The sequence below is a fragment of the Erpetoichthys calabaricus genome, chromosome 9 (genome assembly GCF_900747795.2).
Source record: "Erpetoichthys calabaricus chromosome 9, fErpCal1.3, whole genome shotgun sequence".
NCBI lineage: Eukaryota > Metazoa > Chordata > Cladistia > Polypteriformes > Polypteridae > Erpetoichthys > Erpetoichthys calabaricus.
In genome coordinates, this window is record NC_041402.2 from 40,407,460 (window position 1) to 40,424,114 (window position 16,655).

At 43.7% G+C, this 16,655-nt stretch overlaps 1 protein-coding gene across 2 annotated transcripts in view; it reads left to right on the forward strand.

Annotated features, from left to right (window-relative positions):
- zdhhc1 (zinc finger DHHC-type containing 1) overlaps positions 1 to 6,495 on the forward strand; it is an 88,740-nt gene extending 82,245 nt beyond the window's left edge. For both annotated transcript variants that reach the window (XM_051931687.1, XM_028809344.2), the window contains 2 exons: positions 79 to 184; positions 1,621 to 6,495. In XM_051931687.1, coding sequence (XP_051787647.1) covers positions 79 to 184; positions 1,621 to 2,207 — 693 coding nt within the window. In that variant the 3' untranslated portion in view covers positions 2,208 to 6,495. The remainder of the gene's footprint in view (positions 1 to 78; positions 185 to 1,620) is intronic.
- The last annotated feature ends 10,160 nt before the right edge of the window (positions 6,496 to 16,655 follow it).

Genomic DNA, 16,655 nt, shown 5'->3' on the forward strand with positions numbered 1-16,655 from the left:
AAAATAATAATAAAAACAATTGAGGCCTTGTTCATTTTATCACTTGTTTGCTTATTTAATCTTATTACTCTTTTACAGAAAAAAAGAAAGAAAAAAGTCCATAAGCAGCCATCAGAAGTTATCAATGATAGATTACTGGAGAATAGTTTAAACACCTTACCAACAGCCTGTCCTTCTGATTCAGGTAAGAACTGAACTGAAACAGGAGTAGCAGCAGCAGCCATTACTGCAGGGTCTGGTAGTGTCTTAGAAAGACACGACTTACTGCTTTACATCTTTGATTTCATTTACTTTGTAAATTTAGGACAATTAGTTCTCCTTTAGATCTGGATGTGAACGCAAAATCTTGCCTTACTCTTTATGTATGTGAACAGATGCAAGATCATTGGCCACTTGCAAAATCTAAATATATACAGTATATAAAATGGACATACACATAAACAAGTGATCAACTTTGTGAAGTGAGGCAGTTCCATGATTATGTATACTGTAAAAATATATATAGAACACATAATATTAAATACTCAGCAAAACTCACACATTTAGAAATTTTTAAAATTTCCTCTCATGCCTTCGCAGGACTCTAATGTTTAGTTATCACATGTAGGTTAGTAAGTACTGTAGTGCCATTGCCAGACAGATTATTGCTGGTGTTTTTTAAGGAATTGTGCGCGTCGATTGTGGTGGCGTTTGCACGTGAGCTCACCCTTGTCTGAGAGCTCAACACTTTTAGCTTTGTAACATGCCTGCCAGTGTGCAACTAATAACACTTACTACCAAATAACGTGGCACTTCCTTTATTCATTATATTCTTGTACATTTTAATCTACTGTTTCAAATCAAATCTTGGAATTTATTGATATTAAGCCTTCAAGTGTCAAGCATCAAGCATCCTCTTTGATGACCAGTTATTTAAATTGAATCTGCTCCTGTCTAGAGTCACACACTGTCTGTATTACAGCAGATCAGTCCTTGTGAAGATTTATTATATTTATTATATTACAGGGCAAGTCCCAAGACTAGCATTACAAGTGGTGTGTAGCACATCATGTTCTATGTGGTTTCTTTCTGTTCGTTTTCTGAGTATTGTCCTGTGCCAGCAGTCTTGTTTTTGATTTAGACTCAGCTGCAAAGCCTTACACCAAATTTCCAGTTTAGGCAATTCTACCAGTTAAAGCTTGATGTGTCATAGCCTCTCCTAATATATTTAAGTTGCATGGCATAATGTTGCACATGAATAAAAACACTTTTTATTAGCTGTTGGAGGATAGTATTGATTCCTTATTGCCTTAAAGAAAGAACCCTGCTGCTCTCACGTATGTTAGTGTTTGCGTAGTGCGTGTTCAGCCCCTCCGCCGAGCAGACTAAGACTGGCAGTGCCCTGCTTTGAGGTGCTGAGTATCTCTTTGTCACTAGCATTTATGGAGAGAGCTGGATGCTTTTAGGCTCATATGATGGCGTATATTTTTTGGCAGACTCTGGCCTCCATCATTCACATCTTTCTGTCCAATTTCTGTTGACCTGCGCACTCTTTTCTTTTTAGTACAGTTTCCATGCTTGACAGTGTTTTTGTGTTGTTTCATCCCTGACTCTTCCCTACCCTTCTCTGTTGCTTTTTAGATTCTCCCAATGGTGCTGTTACCACTGCTGCCTCTCAGAGCCTGATGCTCCCAATCCCAGCCTTTCCACAAAGAGAAATACTACCTCCCATGATGCCTGACAACATAAACGCAGTTCAGCCGGCTGGGCCACCTGCTGAATATAATTCTGATTCTGCAGAATCAATGGACGAGATCCCTGTGGCACAGACCCGCTCGGGCAGCACAGCACTCAGTGGCACCAGCAGCAATGGAAGTCATCGACAAAGTATACAGAGCTGCCTGGGGAGCGCACGGCCAAACCTTCACCCTAAGCCTCACCACCAAGTGGATGTCCGGGATTCTCGGCCACAGCCTCCTTTACCTTTGTCTCAGCTCAAGGCCAAACGGAAAATCTCTAAGAGCACATTGACGCCGGAAGATAAATTTGAGCTGATAAATCAAACTCCCACAGTATACCTGACTAAGAGTAGTGGGGAATTCACGGTAAGTGCCACCAACGTCAAAGCCTCTTCAGGGCGTAGCAGCCGAAAAAGGAATGGCAAGCGAATGCAGGAGGGCACGAACAATATGGACATGAATTTGGGGGATCCAGGTGTCTTATCCTAAAAACAATAAAAGCATTTTGGAGAATCAGCCTAGAGTAGCACTGTGCTTGTCATCGCTCACAATAAACACTGAGTAGGTTATATTCAGTTTTTCTTTACTCTTTCAAAAAGGTATCTGCAGGCAACTTTTTGTCCCCACTCTGTAAATTGGTAAATATTTCTTAAATACTGAATATTTTTGAATGTCTGGGTTGAGTTCACGAAGGTTTTTGAAGCGCAGATGGCTAAAACTTATTGGGAAACACTAACTGTTTTCTTGAGGCTGTGTGAAGGCTTGGTGAAAGCTAACAGCTACCTGCTTGAGGTCTGCTGCAGTTCAAATGTACTTCACGGCATTAAGACGATGTAACAGTACAGTTGACAGCTGCTGGCGCACACATTGAGCTGGAGGAAAACCCTGCATATGTTGGAAGTGGTTTGATGGTGTCGAGTGGGTAATGAGAGCATATTGATAAGTTGGGATTTGTTTGTTCAGAGATGGCATTCTGAGATTTTGTGGCACACTGGAGCTGAGAGGGTGTTTGACCCGCACTCGCATCTAGAAGTCTGCATGCTCGGCAGGCTGAGGCACTTTGGACCCAGAAGAACATACCGAGCGGCAGCATCAGGCACAAATACCCTGACCTTTCTTTCAGTGCCCCGCTTTGTGGTACATTTAAAACTTTTATTCTAATGACTGCCTGCTCCATATTCTTGATTTTTAAGCGGCAACTGCCAGACGTCTTTTGAGGCAGCCTTGCAAAGCAACGCAGTCCCAGTGTTCTTAAATGTACTAATGTCGTGTCAGGTTGTTTGGTGGTCTCCTATTGACAGATCTCAGTATGGCCTAGGTCAGAACCATTGAAAACTTGCCCTTTTTATTCATGAGTCACACCAGCGGAGCTGTGACCTTATGCATTGAATCATCGTCCTAATTACAGATTAATAATTAAAATAAACATGTGGCCACTTTTAAAGTGCTGATAGAGTTTTTGATCTAGCATTTCCATTTTCCTCTGATCATAGCATGCCATCCAGTTGTCATTAAGGACAATCATTGCCATGTCCTGACACTTTACACTTTGACCAGAAAGCTTTGCTTTTGTCACATTCCATTATAAATGTTATCCTCAGATTTGCAGTATTGTTTACTGTAGAGAGTTTGATGCGAACGTAATGCCTGCTTTGGTCAACGTTGCAACATTTTTACTTCCCACTAATGTCAGCAGCTCTTTCACTGCTGTGGCAGTCCTTACCATGGTTTCTTTTATTTTTCCTCCTTGTCCAACAGTAGGGTGTGTAGGGATGTTGTGATGTTGGCGGTTTACGTGTTAGAAGGCCGCTTTTGGCTTGTTCTGATTGAGAAGACGGTGCTCATGGGAACATTCAAAGAACATGATGACTGTTTGCCATGCTCCATTAACAGTGCTTTGTGTAGATGTTTTATTATTATTAATCATGACAGCTGCTGTTACTACACTTACAGGAGTCACTGAACTAATTAATAGTGTTATGCAGCTCCGCATTCGTTTAGGTTTCATTTGAATGCTTATGCAATCATGATATTTACATTTTTTTTTTTTTTACCTGGTAAAGATGAAGTTTGGTTTGTCGGTGAGCCTGCATTGTGTAGACTGCCGCCAAAACATCCTGGTTTAAAGGACCTTCTCTGGAGTCCTGTGACCTTATGATGGATAAGCGACTTTAGAGGACAGGGTTAGGGTTAGGGTTAGGGTTGCCTTTGCTTGCTTCCTTAAACGTTTTTGCTTTGTGTATTTTGGAACTTTAAAGCATCAGAATGTGAGAGCTGTGCTTGAGTCTCGATCTCCAGGCATACAGAGCCCAAGGAGAGGAAACAGCTGAACCTTTATCTGACATCATGAGTGCTGTCCCCGGGTGCTTTACGTGTACGGCTCCACAGTTGTTTACATTTTTGGATTTATTGCAGCGTAGGCAGGTTAGGTGACACGCTCAGGGTCAGACAGTGAGGCGGAGACGGGCAGTGAAATAAGCAGCCTTATGGCTTACAGTCCAGTGCCTTAATCATAAGGCCACTCAGCCTGGCTAAGAGGGGAGCAAAGCTACAATTAAGTGAAACCTAAATCTAGCGACTGTCGTGTGCCTGACAGAGACTCGCCCTGCGGTGTGTCTTGTGAAAGAGGTGAAACGCACTCGGATTACTTCTGGGAACTGAAGTGTGTCATGGTACCGAAATACTCTGCCTCTTTCAGGTTGTCCATGTTGCTGCTGCCTCTTTTGATTGGCTAGCTGATGTCCTAACTCCTTAAACGTGGTGGTGGTCTCCCAGTTTGGATTCTCTTTCCTTTTGGCAGGGTTTACTTTCTGATGTGAATCTTTCCACGTCCTTTGTCAGTGTAGCGGTGAGGGTGAGTGTGCAGGACGACTCGGCGCCCTGAACTAGAAGCCATGGGGTGGATTACCAACTGACCACCAGAGCAGTAATAAAGCCCACTCTCTCTTCACATTCATACTTGGGTTTGCATTTTCTGTTTTATTTATTTATTTTTTTGTCGATTTCCACCTTAGCACTGTGAACCCATTCTGCAAAAGCAGTGTGTTGTTGTTTTTATTGCTCGTTTTATTGTGTAAAGGCATTTTATATGTTTTTTTTTTTTTAAATAAGCACACTTTATAAAAGTTTTCACTATGAGATTATAGATAACAAATATTTCTTTTTAATATTTTACTGGAGGAACTGAACTACATTATGGCCTGTCTGATTTTGTGTGTGATGTTTTAATATAAATGAAAATATATATATATACAAAACTTTTTGTATACATTCACATTTAAATATAAATATTCAGAAGTAATACAGTAAACAATCTTATATTTTGTACAAAACTATGAAATGCAATATTGCTTTGAACCTTGTGCGTATTTATTTTATATCTGTCCATGAACCTTCTACGCATACCTCTGTTCATCACGAGTCACTTCTGTGCTGCGCTAAGTATAGAAGATAAAGTGTTTCAATTAAAGTTTCCAGCATTGTCCACAAATCCACCTTCTAAATACCTGTCCATTACTCTCCCAAATGTTTCAGAAGGATCTTTGTGTAAAATGAAGCATTGTAGGTCAGCTCTGCACGTCTGTGTTCAGCACAGGGAGCAGAAATGGTTTGACGCGTTGTTCTCATTATTGATGATAAACACACACTTTTGTTTTACTGAATATGGTTATCAAGTTTTTTAGCAACAGACTTGTCTGATTTAGACGTTAATTCCTGCTGTAATGTTTACGTGCAGAGAGGAAAGAGAAAGAGGATGCTGCTTTTGAAAAGGAGAAACTTGAAACTTTACAAGTCAGTTAGTTCCTCGTCAAGTAAAGCAGCATCCTCTTAACATTAACGCCATCCACGGCCTTCTCGTAGTCCTTCGTTCATCTGCGACTCTGGACATTTTATCACTGTATGTTAATGAATTCTTCTCACGTTCAAAGTTTCATTGCCAGCGAGTTAGTGAACTGAACTGACATTGTGCCGTTCACATTACCGCACTTTGTAAGCCACAGTTCTGTTATCACGTCAAACTTGTGTTGTATTTTTATGTTGAAATCGACATCTGCCCTTTTCGCATACGTTTGTGCTTAGCATGTTTTGCTTGTAGTGTCTTTAGTATAATTTAGATGTACCGATTGGGCGCAGCATACTTGGGTGGTGTGTGTGTGACGGTGTGTGTACAACACAAACTGGCTTTTATTGTAATCTTTTGGGAGGTTTAATTGTCCCCAGTGGTCTCCCGTTATCTGCCACGTGGACCACCAAAGAAATCCGTGTTTTTTATCAGCAGCATGGCTTTCTCTCATACACACATCACTGGAAAAGACATTTTATTAAATCGGGCAACTTCTGTTCTTAGCTGTTGGTTCATAAATCTTCAAAGGATCCATCTTTATAAAATGAAAGCACCGAGAAGTGATGTTTAGGACAATAAAGGGTTGTAACGAGATCAAGTAGCCTCGATATACTGCAGGTGGATTGGGAGCGGAGAGGACATTGTGAAGGAGACTCAAAACTGGTGCATCCCGCTGCCTGTGGCCTCGTGTAATGAAGTAGTAAGTCTGTTTTTTTAGTTCACATTTTATGAAGTGGTTTAGACAATAAACACTATTTGCACTATAAATTTATACTGTAAATATTTTGTATTTTCACCTATCACATGTCTTTTTTGCTCCCTCTCCTTCAGATAAGTTGCTATTCTTTTTTTGACTTTATTTTGCATTTAAAATATTAGCTGTCATCTGTTTTCTTCTTTTTTCAAATAAAATATTTTGCATCAATATGGGAAGACCGTCTGTTAGTTTTTAGCTGTGCACGGGGGTGTCGTGTGTGTTAAATGTGGGCTGTCATGCACACAACACGTTAAATATTTTGCAGATGAAGCCTTACTGCAGATCCAGTGATGTTTGTGTTGTTGAATGATGAGAGCCCCCTAGAATATGGCATTAAACACGGGAGGAGAACCTCTGAGCCTGAATGTTGATCCATTTTCAAAGCAGAGGAGGCTCCTCCAAAAGGACGCACAGTGGATTCTAAAGTGTCCTCTCCAGGTCTCCCCTCAGATGTTCTGTGGGGCTCAAGCCTGGGCTTTGGGTGGGCCACTCAAGGACACTCTTCCTAGACATCCTGGATATTCCACATAATATTTAAATATTCAGTAAGGACACATACGGTTGTATTTATATTATAGTCGATGTTTAGTGAGACTCTCATTAAGACACACATTTTAAGATCCATTTCTGCAGGAATCTGCACGATTGTCTCCAGATTGTCCGAGATGTTGACGTTACTCTCAGATATCTAACCCCCTTAATGGCCTTTACCTCTCTTGTCGATATGAAGTCACTTTAACATCCTGGCATTGGCACTCATCAGGCTTTGGTGTGGCATGGCTCTGCTTCGGCTCAGGGTGATGGCAAAGAGCCCCTCCAGGTGTATACCCATATTCTGCTGTCCTGCGTTCTCCTGTGACAAATTAAACTTTACGCTGATGTGTGTCTAACTCAGGTCGCTGTAGCTGGCAGGACCTCATGTTGTGTTCTATCTAAACCTCCTAAAACATCATCCACCAGCAGGGTCCGTACACGGGCTTCACCGTGAACACTTGGCATTCAAAAATAACCAGACAGCTTACATGTTTTAAAGTTTAAAGAATTTTTTAATTTCTGCTTTTATCCTTTCAGTTTCTAAACCAGCGTATTGTAGTGCAGAGTTATGGGGGCGCTGGAGCATCAGGGAGATGGCAACAGACTGACATGGGCCACACAACACCACGGGTGCAATTCACCAGGCAATCTTAACTACTTCCTGTGTTGGGCTGTGGAATCAACCAGAGCACCCAGGGAACATCAAGGTGGACACTGGAAGTAGGTGTCCGCTCCTCATTCAATGACTGGGCTGAACTCTGGAGCCACAAAGCACTGCTGCTTAGGCCTTGGGCCTTCCATTTAAATTTTAATTTATTGGCCCAGACATGGCTTGTTAGATTTAGCGTGTTCCCACCCTGACTGGGTTTTTATGTTAGTTAGACATAAATCCCTTCTCAAACCTGCTTGATCCACTTCAGGGTCACGTTGGGACAGAGCAGATGGGGTCACAGCCACACATACACAACAATGACACTTCGTTTAGAGTCACCAATGCAACGACCACATTTTGGAGGAAAACCCAGCAAACACGTAAGAAAAGCGTGACCCTGTTCCTTTTAAGAGCCGTTATTACGAAGACCATATCTGAACCTCCCAAATCCCAAACTCTTCCCACATTGTCAGGGGTGACTACTACTGGAGTTCAGCACTTCCTCTTTTCTTTTAGATCTGGAACCCCAGGCACTGAGATAAAGTAAAGTACCAGAGCCGGTGTAGAAATGAACTGGAGGTCTCTAATCACATGAAAAGAAGCGCAATAACGTGAGTGAGACAAAAACAGCATTACAACCTAAGCAGCAGTTCATCTTGTGTCCATCTGCTTACTAGTAGGTGGCTCTCTGTCTTAGTATGTTGGTTGGTCTCCGGTCTAGCTTGGACTTTGCTACCGCAGGGCCTCCTCCATGGATGGAACAGTGCAGACACCTCTCCTCATGGCAGAGAAACAGTAGGCCTCTGTATCAGCCTTCATTAAAGGAATCCTGTGGCTTCTTGATGGCGGAGGGGTGTAATTCCCAATGAAACATCTCGGGCACATCCCAGCCCCCTTTCCTGTCCATGTCCCTTCCCCACCAAAATGAGACATCTTCCATTTCAAAGGGTGCACAAATGTAGTTTCAGACAAAGAAGACAGAAAGGATGTCCTACAGGTGAAGAAGTCGTCAAACACACTGACCCACCCTGCCCGTCACAGATGGTGGTCTTCGTATGACTGAAACTCGGGCAGGAGGAAATTCTAATGGCTTACTTTCAGAAGTCTGCTTCTTTTTTTAACTCACTGATTAAATTCCTCAAATGACATTCAATTATGCAATTCTCATAATGCAAGATCACAACAGCAAAGGAACGTCAACAAAGCAATGCCTCAGAAAACAAGTGCAGTTGCGCAGTCGGCTCATCTGCTGTCGGCATCTTTTCACTTCTAATCACATTTCATTCACCATCACATTGTGCAAACCCAGGACAGACACCCATCAAGTATGGGGTTTGAACGTTGGACGCCGAGACGACCATATTACAGGTTTAGAGGGCCATCATTATTGTGTGGACTTGAGTGAGAACCTTACTTGGCGTGCTAACCAATATGCAACACGTCTCCAACTTCATGATTGGTGAGTGTAACTGCCTTACCTCGACACTTCTGTGCTTCAGATATAAACAAGTATGGCTTGAAAAACATCAGCTTTGCTTCTGTGTAACTGCATATCTAAAATAAGCCCCTCTAATGGACACCCCTAAAATGGCGTAATGTAGGTGTGTGAATGTGTCCTGTGATGGACTGGTATCTCCTCTGTGGTTACTTCCAGTGTTACGACTGGGCAGAAGAACTAGAAGTTAATGGAAGATTTCGATCACTGAATACCATCCATTATCAAACACACATCTGTCTAACTTCCAGACCCATTTATGCCATCACTGGGCCGAAGGGACCAACAGGGCATAACATGAAGCCGTTCTCGATCCTCTGCTGTAGTGTGTGCCCACTGGTGACTGTGGGTGGCAGCCGGGTGACCAGACCCACGCTGCTGTCCTGCTCTGCACTGCCAGATGACTCCCCTGTCACGTCCATGTCCTGAACCAACCAAATTTCTCAAGGCATCCGATTGTTTCAACTCGTTCCATTCTCGGGTTTGGTACACTGTGGACAGATGGACAGAAAGAGTCCACACACGACGGACATTCCGTATCTAAAAGGGTGTTTCACCCAATGTTCAGTGCTTCATTACGATGGTGAAACAACTTCAAACCAAGTACAACTGAAGTCCAGGACAGTGACCTCCATAATGTTTGGGACAAAGGCACATCTTGTTGATTTGCCCCTCTGCTCTGCAGTTTAAAATTACAAATCAAACAATTCAGACATCGTTATTAAAGTGCACATTGCAGACATTCTGGTCACACCGTGTAGAAATGACAACACTTCTTCTACATGGTCCCCCCATTTCAGGGCACCATATGATTGGTGTCACAGGTGTTTGTGAATCCTCACGTGGGTTTCATCGCTTCATCATAAGATACCTCAGCCTGCTTCTACCTACAGACTACCTTTGGAGTCTCTAGTTGCCATTGTTTAACATGAGGATAAGAGCTGTGCCAATGAAAGTCAAAGAAGCCATTATGGGGATGGAAAATAAGAGTAAAACCATTTGAGACAGCAGTAAAAACTTAACTAAATCAACTGCTTGGATTATCATTAAGAAGAAAGAGTGCACTGGTGAGCTCAGTAATCACTGGGACTTGTAGGCCATGGAAGACCTGCACTGCTGATGATGGAAGAATCCTCACTATGGTAAAAAAAGCCCCAAATGCCAGTCTGACAGATCAAAAACAGTCGACAGGAGGCAGATGTGAATGTGTCAGAGACAACTATCTACAGAAGACTTCATAAAAAATACAGAGGCCACACTACAAGATGGAAAGCACTAGTTAGCCACAAAAACAGGATGGCCAGATTACAATTTGCACAAAAGGACTTAAAAGAGCCTGCAAAATTCTGAAAAAGGTCTTGTAGGCAGATGAGACAAATAACCTGACCAGAGTGATGGGAAGAGGGAACTGTGGAGACAAAAAGGAACTGCCCAAGATCCAAAGCAGACCACCTCATCTATTAAACATGGTGCTGGGGGTGTTATGGCTGCCACAGATACCAGCGCACTGGTGACGTGACTGCTGACGACAGTGAGGGGTATAGAAACATCTCATCTGCTTGAGTTCCAGCAAATGCCTCCAAACCCAACAAGATATGACCCCAGACATACTACTGAGGCAGCACAGGAGATTTTTAAAGCTAAAAAAGAGAAAATTCTTGTATGGCCAAGCCAGTCACCCGACTTCAACCCAACCGAGCAGGCCTTCCATATGCTGAAGAGAAAACGTAAGGAGATAAGCCCAGAAACAAGCAGGAGGTGAAGATGGCTGCATCAGTGGCTTGGCAGAACATCACCTAAGCAGATCCTCAGCCCCTGGTGATGGCCAAGAATCGCAGACTTGAAGCAGTCATTGCACGCTAGGGATATGCAACAGAGTACTAAATATGACCGCCTTAACGGACCTGACACTGCTCTGAGATTGGGGAGCGGCCATGGAGAAAAGTGTTGTCATTTCTACATGTGTGACCAAAATGTCTGCAAATCCCCTTAAGTGAAAGTCTGCCATGTGCACTTTAATCAGGGTTGAATTGTTTGATTTGTAATTTTAAAACGTGAAGTGGAGGAGTAAATCAAGGAAAAACATTCTGGAGGGTACTGCGTGTGGAGCTGGAAGCTCTGCTTTGGTGTGGATGTTTTGCAGTTTTTATTTGTTAAAATGCATGTGATAGACAAGAAGCCTAGTAGCACCCCCACGACTGCTCTAGACTGGGGGTCTCCAGTTCGTGACGGCCGCACTTTGGCTTTTCAAGTGAGGGTTGACGTTGAGCTGCCAGCGCTGTGCCGCCTGCTATTGTTTTGCTGCTGTGCTCTTCCTCCAGCAGCCCAGCAAACATCTCGTACTCCACACCTACACTTCGACAGGTGCCCCCCGACCCAAAAGTACAGAAGCCATGAACCATGTGAAGTGGAGCCACAGCCAAGAATGCCGACATCAAATCTGCAAATCTCATCTGCTGTCAGCTACAAAATGTTTGCTAATTCTTCATGGTAGAAACCCGCGCCAAAGCAGGGAGGCTAAAAACCCGAAGAATGCTTAATGTTTTTGCTAGTTGTGAAAGCAAACGCTGTCACCAAGGAAGTAGCGAGACAATATCTCGATTTACCAGCTCTTAAATGTAACAGAGCTGCCACTGTTTGCTCTCACAAGTTAAATGTGGCCAAATGAGGAATTCACTCAACAAAAGCAGAAATTCGTTAACCCTTTGAGTGCTGCTCCAGACCACGGGCCTCACACCACTGAGCTTGACGGGTCACCCCCCGGGGCTTCTGGGATTCCTTTCCCCTCAGAGTTTTCAGATGTGGAGCAGTGGGACTGGTGGGGTGGTGTGTGCTGTGCAAGGCTAAAGTGAGGTGGTGAGACTGGCACAATGGAGAAGAGCAAAGTCACCCAAACAGTGGCCTGAGGCCGACGCGGCACACCTTGGGATCACTTACAGTGTGCGCTTTTGATGGGCAGCCGTGTCGCCTCTGAGTAATGAAATAACACCCAGAAATACGACCCTTGAGGGTAAATCAGGAGTGCAGCTGGACAAGACGGTTTTATAAGCTGATTTAGGGAGGGTCCGCATTGCCCTAAATGGCAGGGTGGAGTGACACACACCAGAAATGAGATATTTATAAATGGGAGCAGGAAAGCCTCTCACAGATCCAGCGTCCATACGACGTTCCCCGTGTCCGTGTGAGTCTACCTCTGAATATTTTAGTCCTCTGGTCGGTTAGCTGCCGCTTCTCAGATTGGCCCCATGTGATTGTGCGATTGGTTGGGTGGGCTCTGCGATGGACTGATGTGTTGTTTCCTGCCTTAAATAATAATAATAATACATTTTATTTATATAGCGCCTTTCCCATGCTCAAGGCACTTCACAGAGTTTAAGAAAGAACGGCAGGGTATACAGTATATAGCATTGTACAAACCAGATAAATACATAAAGAAGATTAAGACAGTAAATTCAGAGAAAAATCCTAACAGACAACATAATTGATGGTCTAGCACACACATACAGGTTACATGAGCATCTTGACAGAGATGTAAAGTGAGAGAAAGGTAATAAAGTCAAGTAGAGCTAAAAGCCTTCCTGAACAGATGAGTTTTGAGTTGTTTTTTAAAAGAATTCATGGAGTCAGCTGATCTAATTAATTTTGGTAGGTCATTCCAGAGTCTGGGCGCTATACAGCTGAAGGCCCTGTCACCCATGGAGTGTAGATTAGTGAGGGGCACAACAAGATGGCCAGAATCAGAGGACCTTAATGGGCGGACAGGCACATAGTGATGGAGAAGGTCACTGATGTAGTTTGGTGCGAGGTTATTTAAGGCTTTGGAGGTTATTAGTAGGATTTTATATTCGATTCTGTAAGACACAGGGAGCCAGTGGAGACGGAGCAGGATGGGTGTGATGTGCTCGCTGCTGCTCGTTCGTGTAAGGACTCGAGTTTTGAATAAGCTGGAGCTGTGATATAAGATTAGAAGGGGCACCTGCCAGTAGGGAATTACAATCAATGCAGGATGTGATAAAAGCATGGACAAGTTTTTCAGTGTTAGAAAAGGAGAGGAAGGAGTGAACACGGGATATGTTACAGAGGTGAAAGTAGGAAAGTTTCTTAATGTGATTTATGTGGGCGGAATAAGAAAGGGAGAAATCAAAAATGACACCAAGATTCTTTGCAGGTCTGATGAGATCACCGCCAAGATGGTCTGGGAAGGAGCTCATTTTATTCAGTTGCACTTTAGTCCCAATTTTCAGGAGGTCAGTTTTGTTGCCATTTAATTTTAAAGAGTTCTGCTCCATCCAGGTATTAATTTCACTGAGGCAGGTTGTGAGCTGAGAGATCTCTGATGAAGTTCCACTTTTAACATTGAAATAAAGTTGAGTGTCATCTGCATAAAAATGATAACCCAGTCCAAAACTACAAATAATATGGAAGCATATAAATACAGAAGAGAAGATGGCCGAGGACAGAACCCTGAGGAACTCCTTGTGTGACTGGCGCTGAGCTGGATCTGCTGTTTCCAAGACTAACAAATGCTTGCCTATCAGTCAGATAGGACTTGAACCACTGCCAGGGTGGGTCTGTGCCCACCACCCCTGTGATCCAGTGTTGGTCTACGCAGGTTTGAGAATGAATGAGTTTACTGTGTGTTAACATGAAAGGCTGGTGGGCTTTGTGGGCCAGAGTCCTGAGGTCTACAGTAGTCACTGTGACCCTCGAAAACGCCAACTGGCCAGCTGTGCTGGTGGAGGACTTGAGTAAGACCACTCCAAAACTTGTAAGGACTGGCCTGGGGTCTTGGAAGGCACTTTAGATTTTCAGGGCTTGAAATTCGCCAATGCGTGTGTGGTATTGTAACTTTACTTGCATTGTATTTTTATTATATTTAATCATTTGAAGTTTTAAAGAATGTCACTCAACTGCATACTTTTGTGTGACTTTTGCAATTGGGGTCTTCATAGTCTTTTCATTAGGGCGATTTTGACAAGAAAAGGCTAACAAATTTGCCAAAATAAGATCGGGTCCGGTTTCGAAGGTCCCTAAACTGCACAATGTCACAGGCTGCCATCAGAGGCCGACGTCCTGCTAGTAGTCGGGCTGACTGGGACCAAATGAAGGTCATTTTAAAAAGGCACACAGCTCATGATGGAAACCTGATTTAAAGGAAAAATAGATTAAAAAACACAAGTGGGACATACTGTACAAGGCTATGAAAATCCCCCCACTGTGGTGTACACTAAAACAAAGCAAACGGCTCCTACCTTAAGAAACGAGTGAAAGACCTCCCTCAAAAATCTATGAAAAGGACCACCAACAGCAAAAGATAAAGCTCCTCTGAGAAGAGCGAACATTCATGAGCCCCTCGGACCTCCTGGGGTCTCGACATCCCCTGAACTCCTGCCAACTGCTGAGTCCCCCAGCCTTACCCTGCCCTGGTGCTCTGCCATCAAATCGACCAACTGGCTGTGCCAGCCTCACTGATTGTGCCCCCATTCACCATTGGGGGGTGTACCCTCACTACAAAACCCCCCACAGCACTGTGACACATAATCAAAATAAATTAAGGTGAAACAGCCACCTTACTGAATACGTTAAGACAAAGCAAACACAGAAACCTGCAATAAAACGACTCCGCCACATCCCAGCGAGGGCGGCCCATTCAGTACCACATCTGGAGATGGCGCAGGACGGGTACTCCAGATGACGGCCCACCTTAAGCCGCAAGTTCCTTCATTGGCTGTAAGTTGAACTTGTGTGTTCTGACGCTACGTGGGGGTCTTCATGCTGGAGCACACAACGCTATACGCTCCCTCCCAGTGTGGTGCCCCATGCAATGGCATCACTGCACAGCTTCAGACTCCGGGCACCCGGACCACCAGGGGACTGGAGAACTGAGACTCAGACAGTGATGGCTGCTCAGAAAACAAAATTCTGGCTTCTTCCAGAGTGGCCGTTAGCGATTTACAGTACAGCCTTGCAAACATTCAAAACTCAATGCAAGAAATTTCACAAAAGCCAGAAAAAGAAGTGCAGCTGCCGTAAGCGAGGATCACAGGGACTGGAAAGCCAAAAGTGAGGAAGAGAAAATCCAACAAAAAGCCTTTTCTTCCTCCTCCTTTTTTCACAGACAGTTCACGACGGCCGGACAGAAAAAGAAAAGCAAAAAGTGAAAAGTTACGCACAAAAAGAGTAATAAAAACAAATGGGCGCCCACACCCACAGAATTGAACCGTCCTCACTAATACCTACAAACTGACACCGGAGGACAGCACTGCACCTGAAGTGAACCTCCGAAAAATGCACCTTCATAGCACTGACGTCTTCTCAGTTTGAATATTTGAATTGTCCTTCCTGACTGCTCTTGTCCTCGTTGGGCCTTCTCGCCCTTCGTCTGCCTGACTGCCTTTTCGCTCTGCTGATGTCCTCTTCACCCTTCGCTCTCATAAGTCCTGCCGTTAGACTTGTTGTGATGCGCTTTGTTTTTTCCCCTTCTTTTGTTTATTTATCCACTGCAGAATTCTCTTTAATTTCTCATTGTACGTACATTTCTTTGGCCTGCATTGTGTGCTTTTCAAACCTTCTCTACACCTCAGCGTTATTCCCAGTTTCTCTTTTTATACATTTTGCTATAATTGGCTGAAAATGTTGCCCTACTAAAGTTAAACTTAACAGTTTTAATTTTTGAATATGCTCTATTATTATTATATAAAATCTATTAAATTACAATCTCCAGATCCTAATGGCTCTGTCACTTTTATATTATTACTAGGGATGCACCGATACCGAAACGGGTATCTGGTATCGGCCTCGATACCACATTTTCTAAAGTACTCGTACTCGTTAAAAGTCCCCCGATACCGGGGACCGATACCACGGTCTGAGAAATGTCTATGTTTGAGTGGCGTGTAAGGGGTTAATCACAGGCGCCGAGTGCCCGCCCCCAGGCCCCGGCTGCAGCTCAGAGTGGGGAGAAGGCGAGGCGAGACATGTCAGCCGTGTGGAACTATTTCAAAGTGAATGAAGACGACAAAACAAAGGCGGACTGCAAATTGTGCTCAGCGAAATTGTCCAGAGGAGGCTCAAAAGGTAGCGCATTTAACACAAGTAATTTAATCAAGCACCTAAAATCCCAACACGATAACGAGTACAAAGAGTTTACCCACGCTTCTAAACCAACACAACCCACGCTGCAGCAAACTCTTGCAAGACGAGAGAAAATGTCCAGAGACAATCCACGTGCTGTGAAAATAACACAGGCAATTATCGAGTACATTGCATTGAGTGACCAGCCACTCTCGGAGGTAGAAAATGTGGGATTCCTGCGTCTCCTCCATGTTCTGGAGCCCAGATATGATGTCCCAAGCCGCCGCTACATGACTGACACGGAGCTGCCTAAACTACACGACTCCGTGAAAAAACATATCCATAGCCTACTGCAAGCCTCCTCTGCGTTTAGTTTCACCACGGATATTTGGACAAGCAGTGTTAGCCCCGTGTCGCTAATTAGCCTAACCTCCCAGTGGATAGACGAGAGTTTCTTGTTTTTTTTGTTAAATTATATGACTAAAGCTGTTACCTGTAAATTTAAATCATGTTTTTATTAAGTACTCGGTATCGGCAAGTACTCGGTATCGGCGAGTACTGAAATGCAAGTACTCGTACTT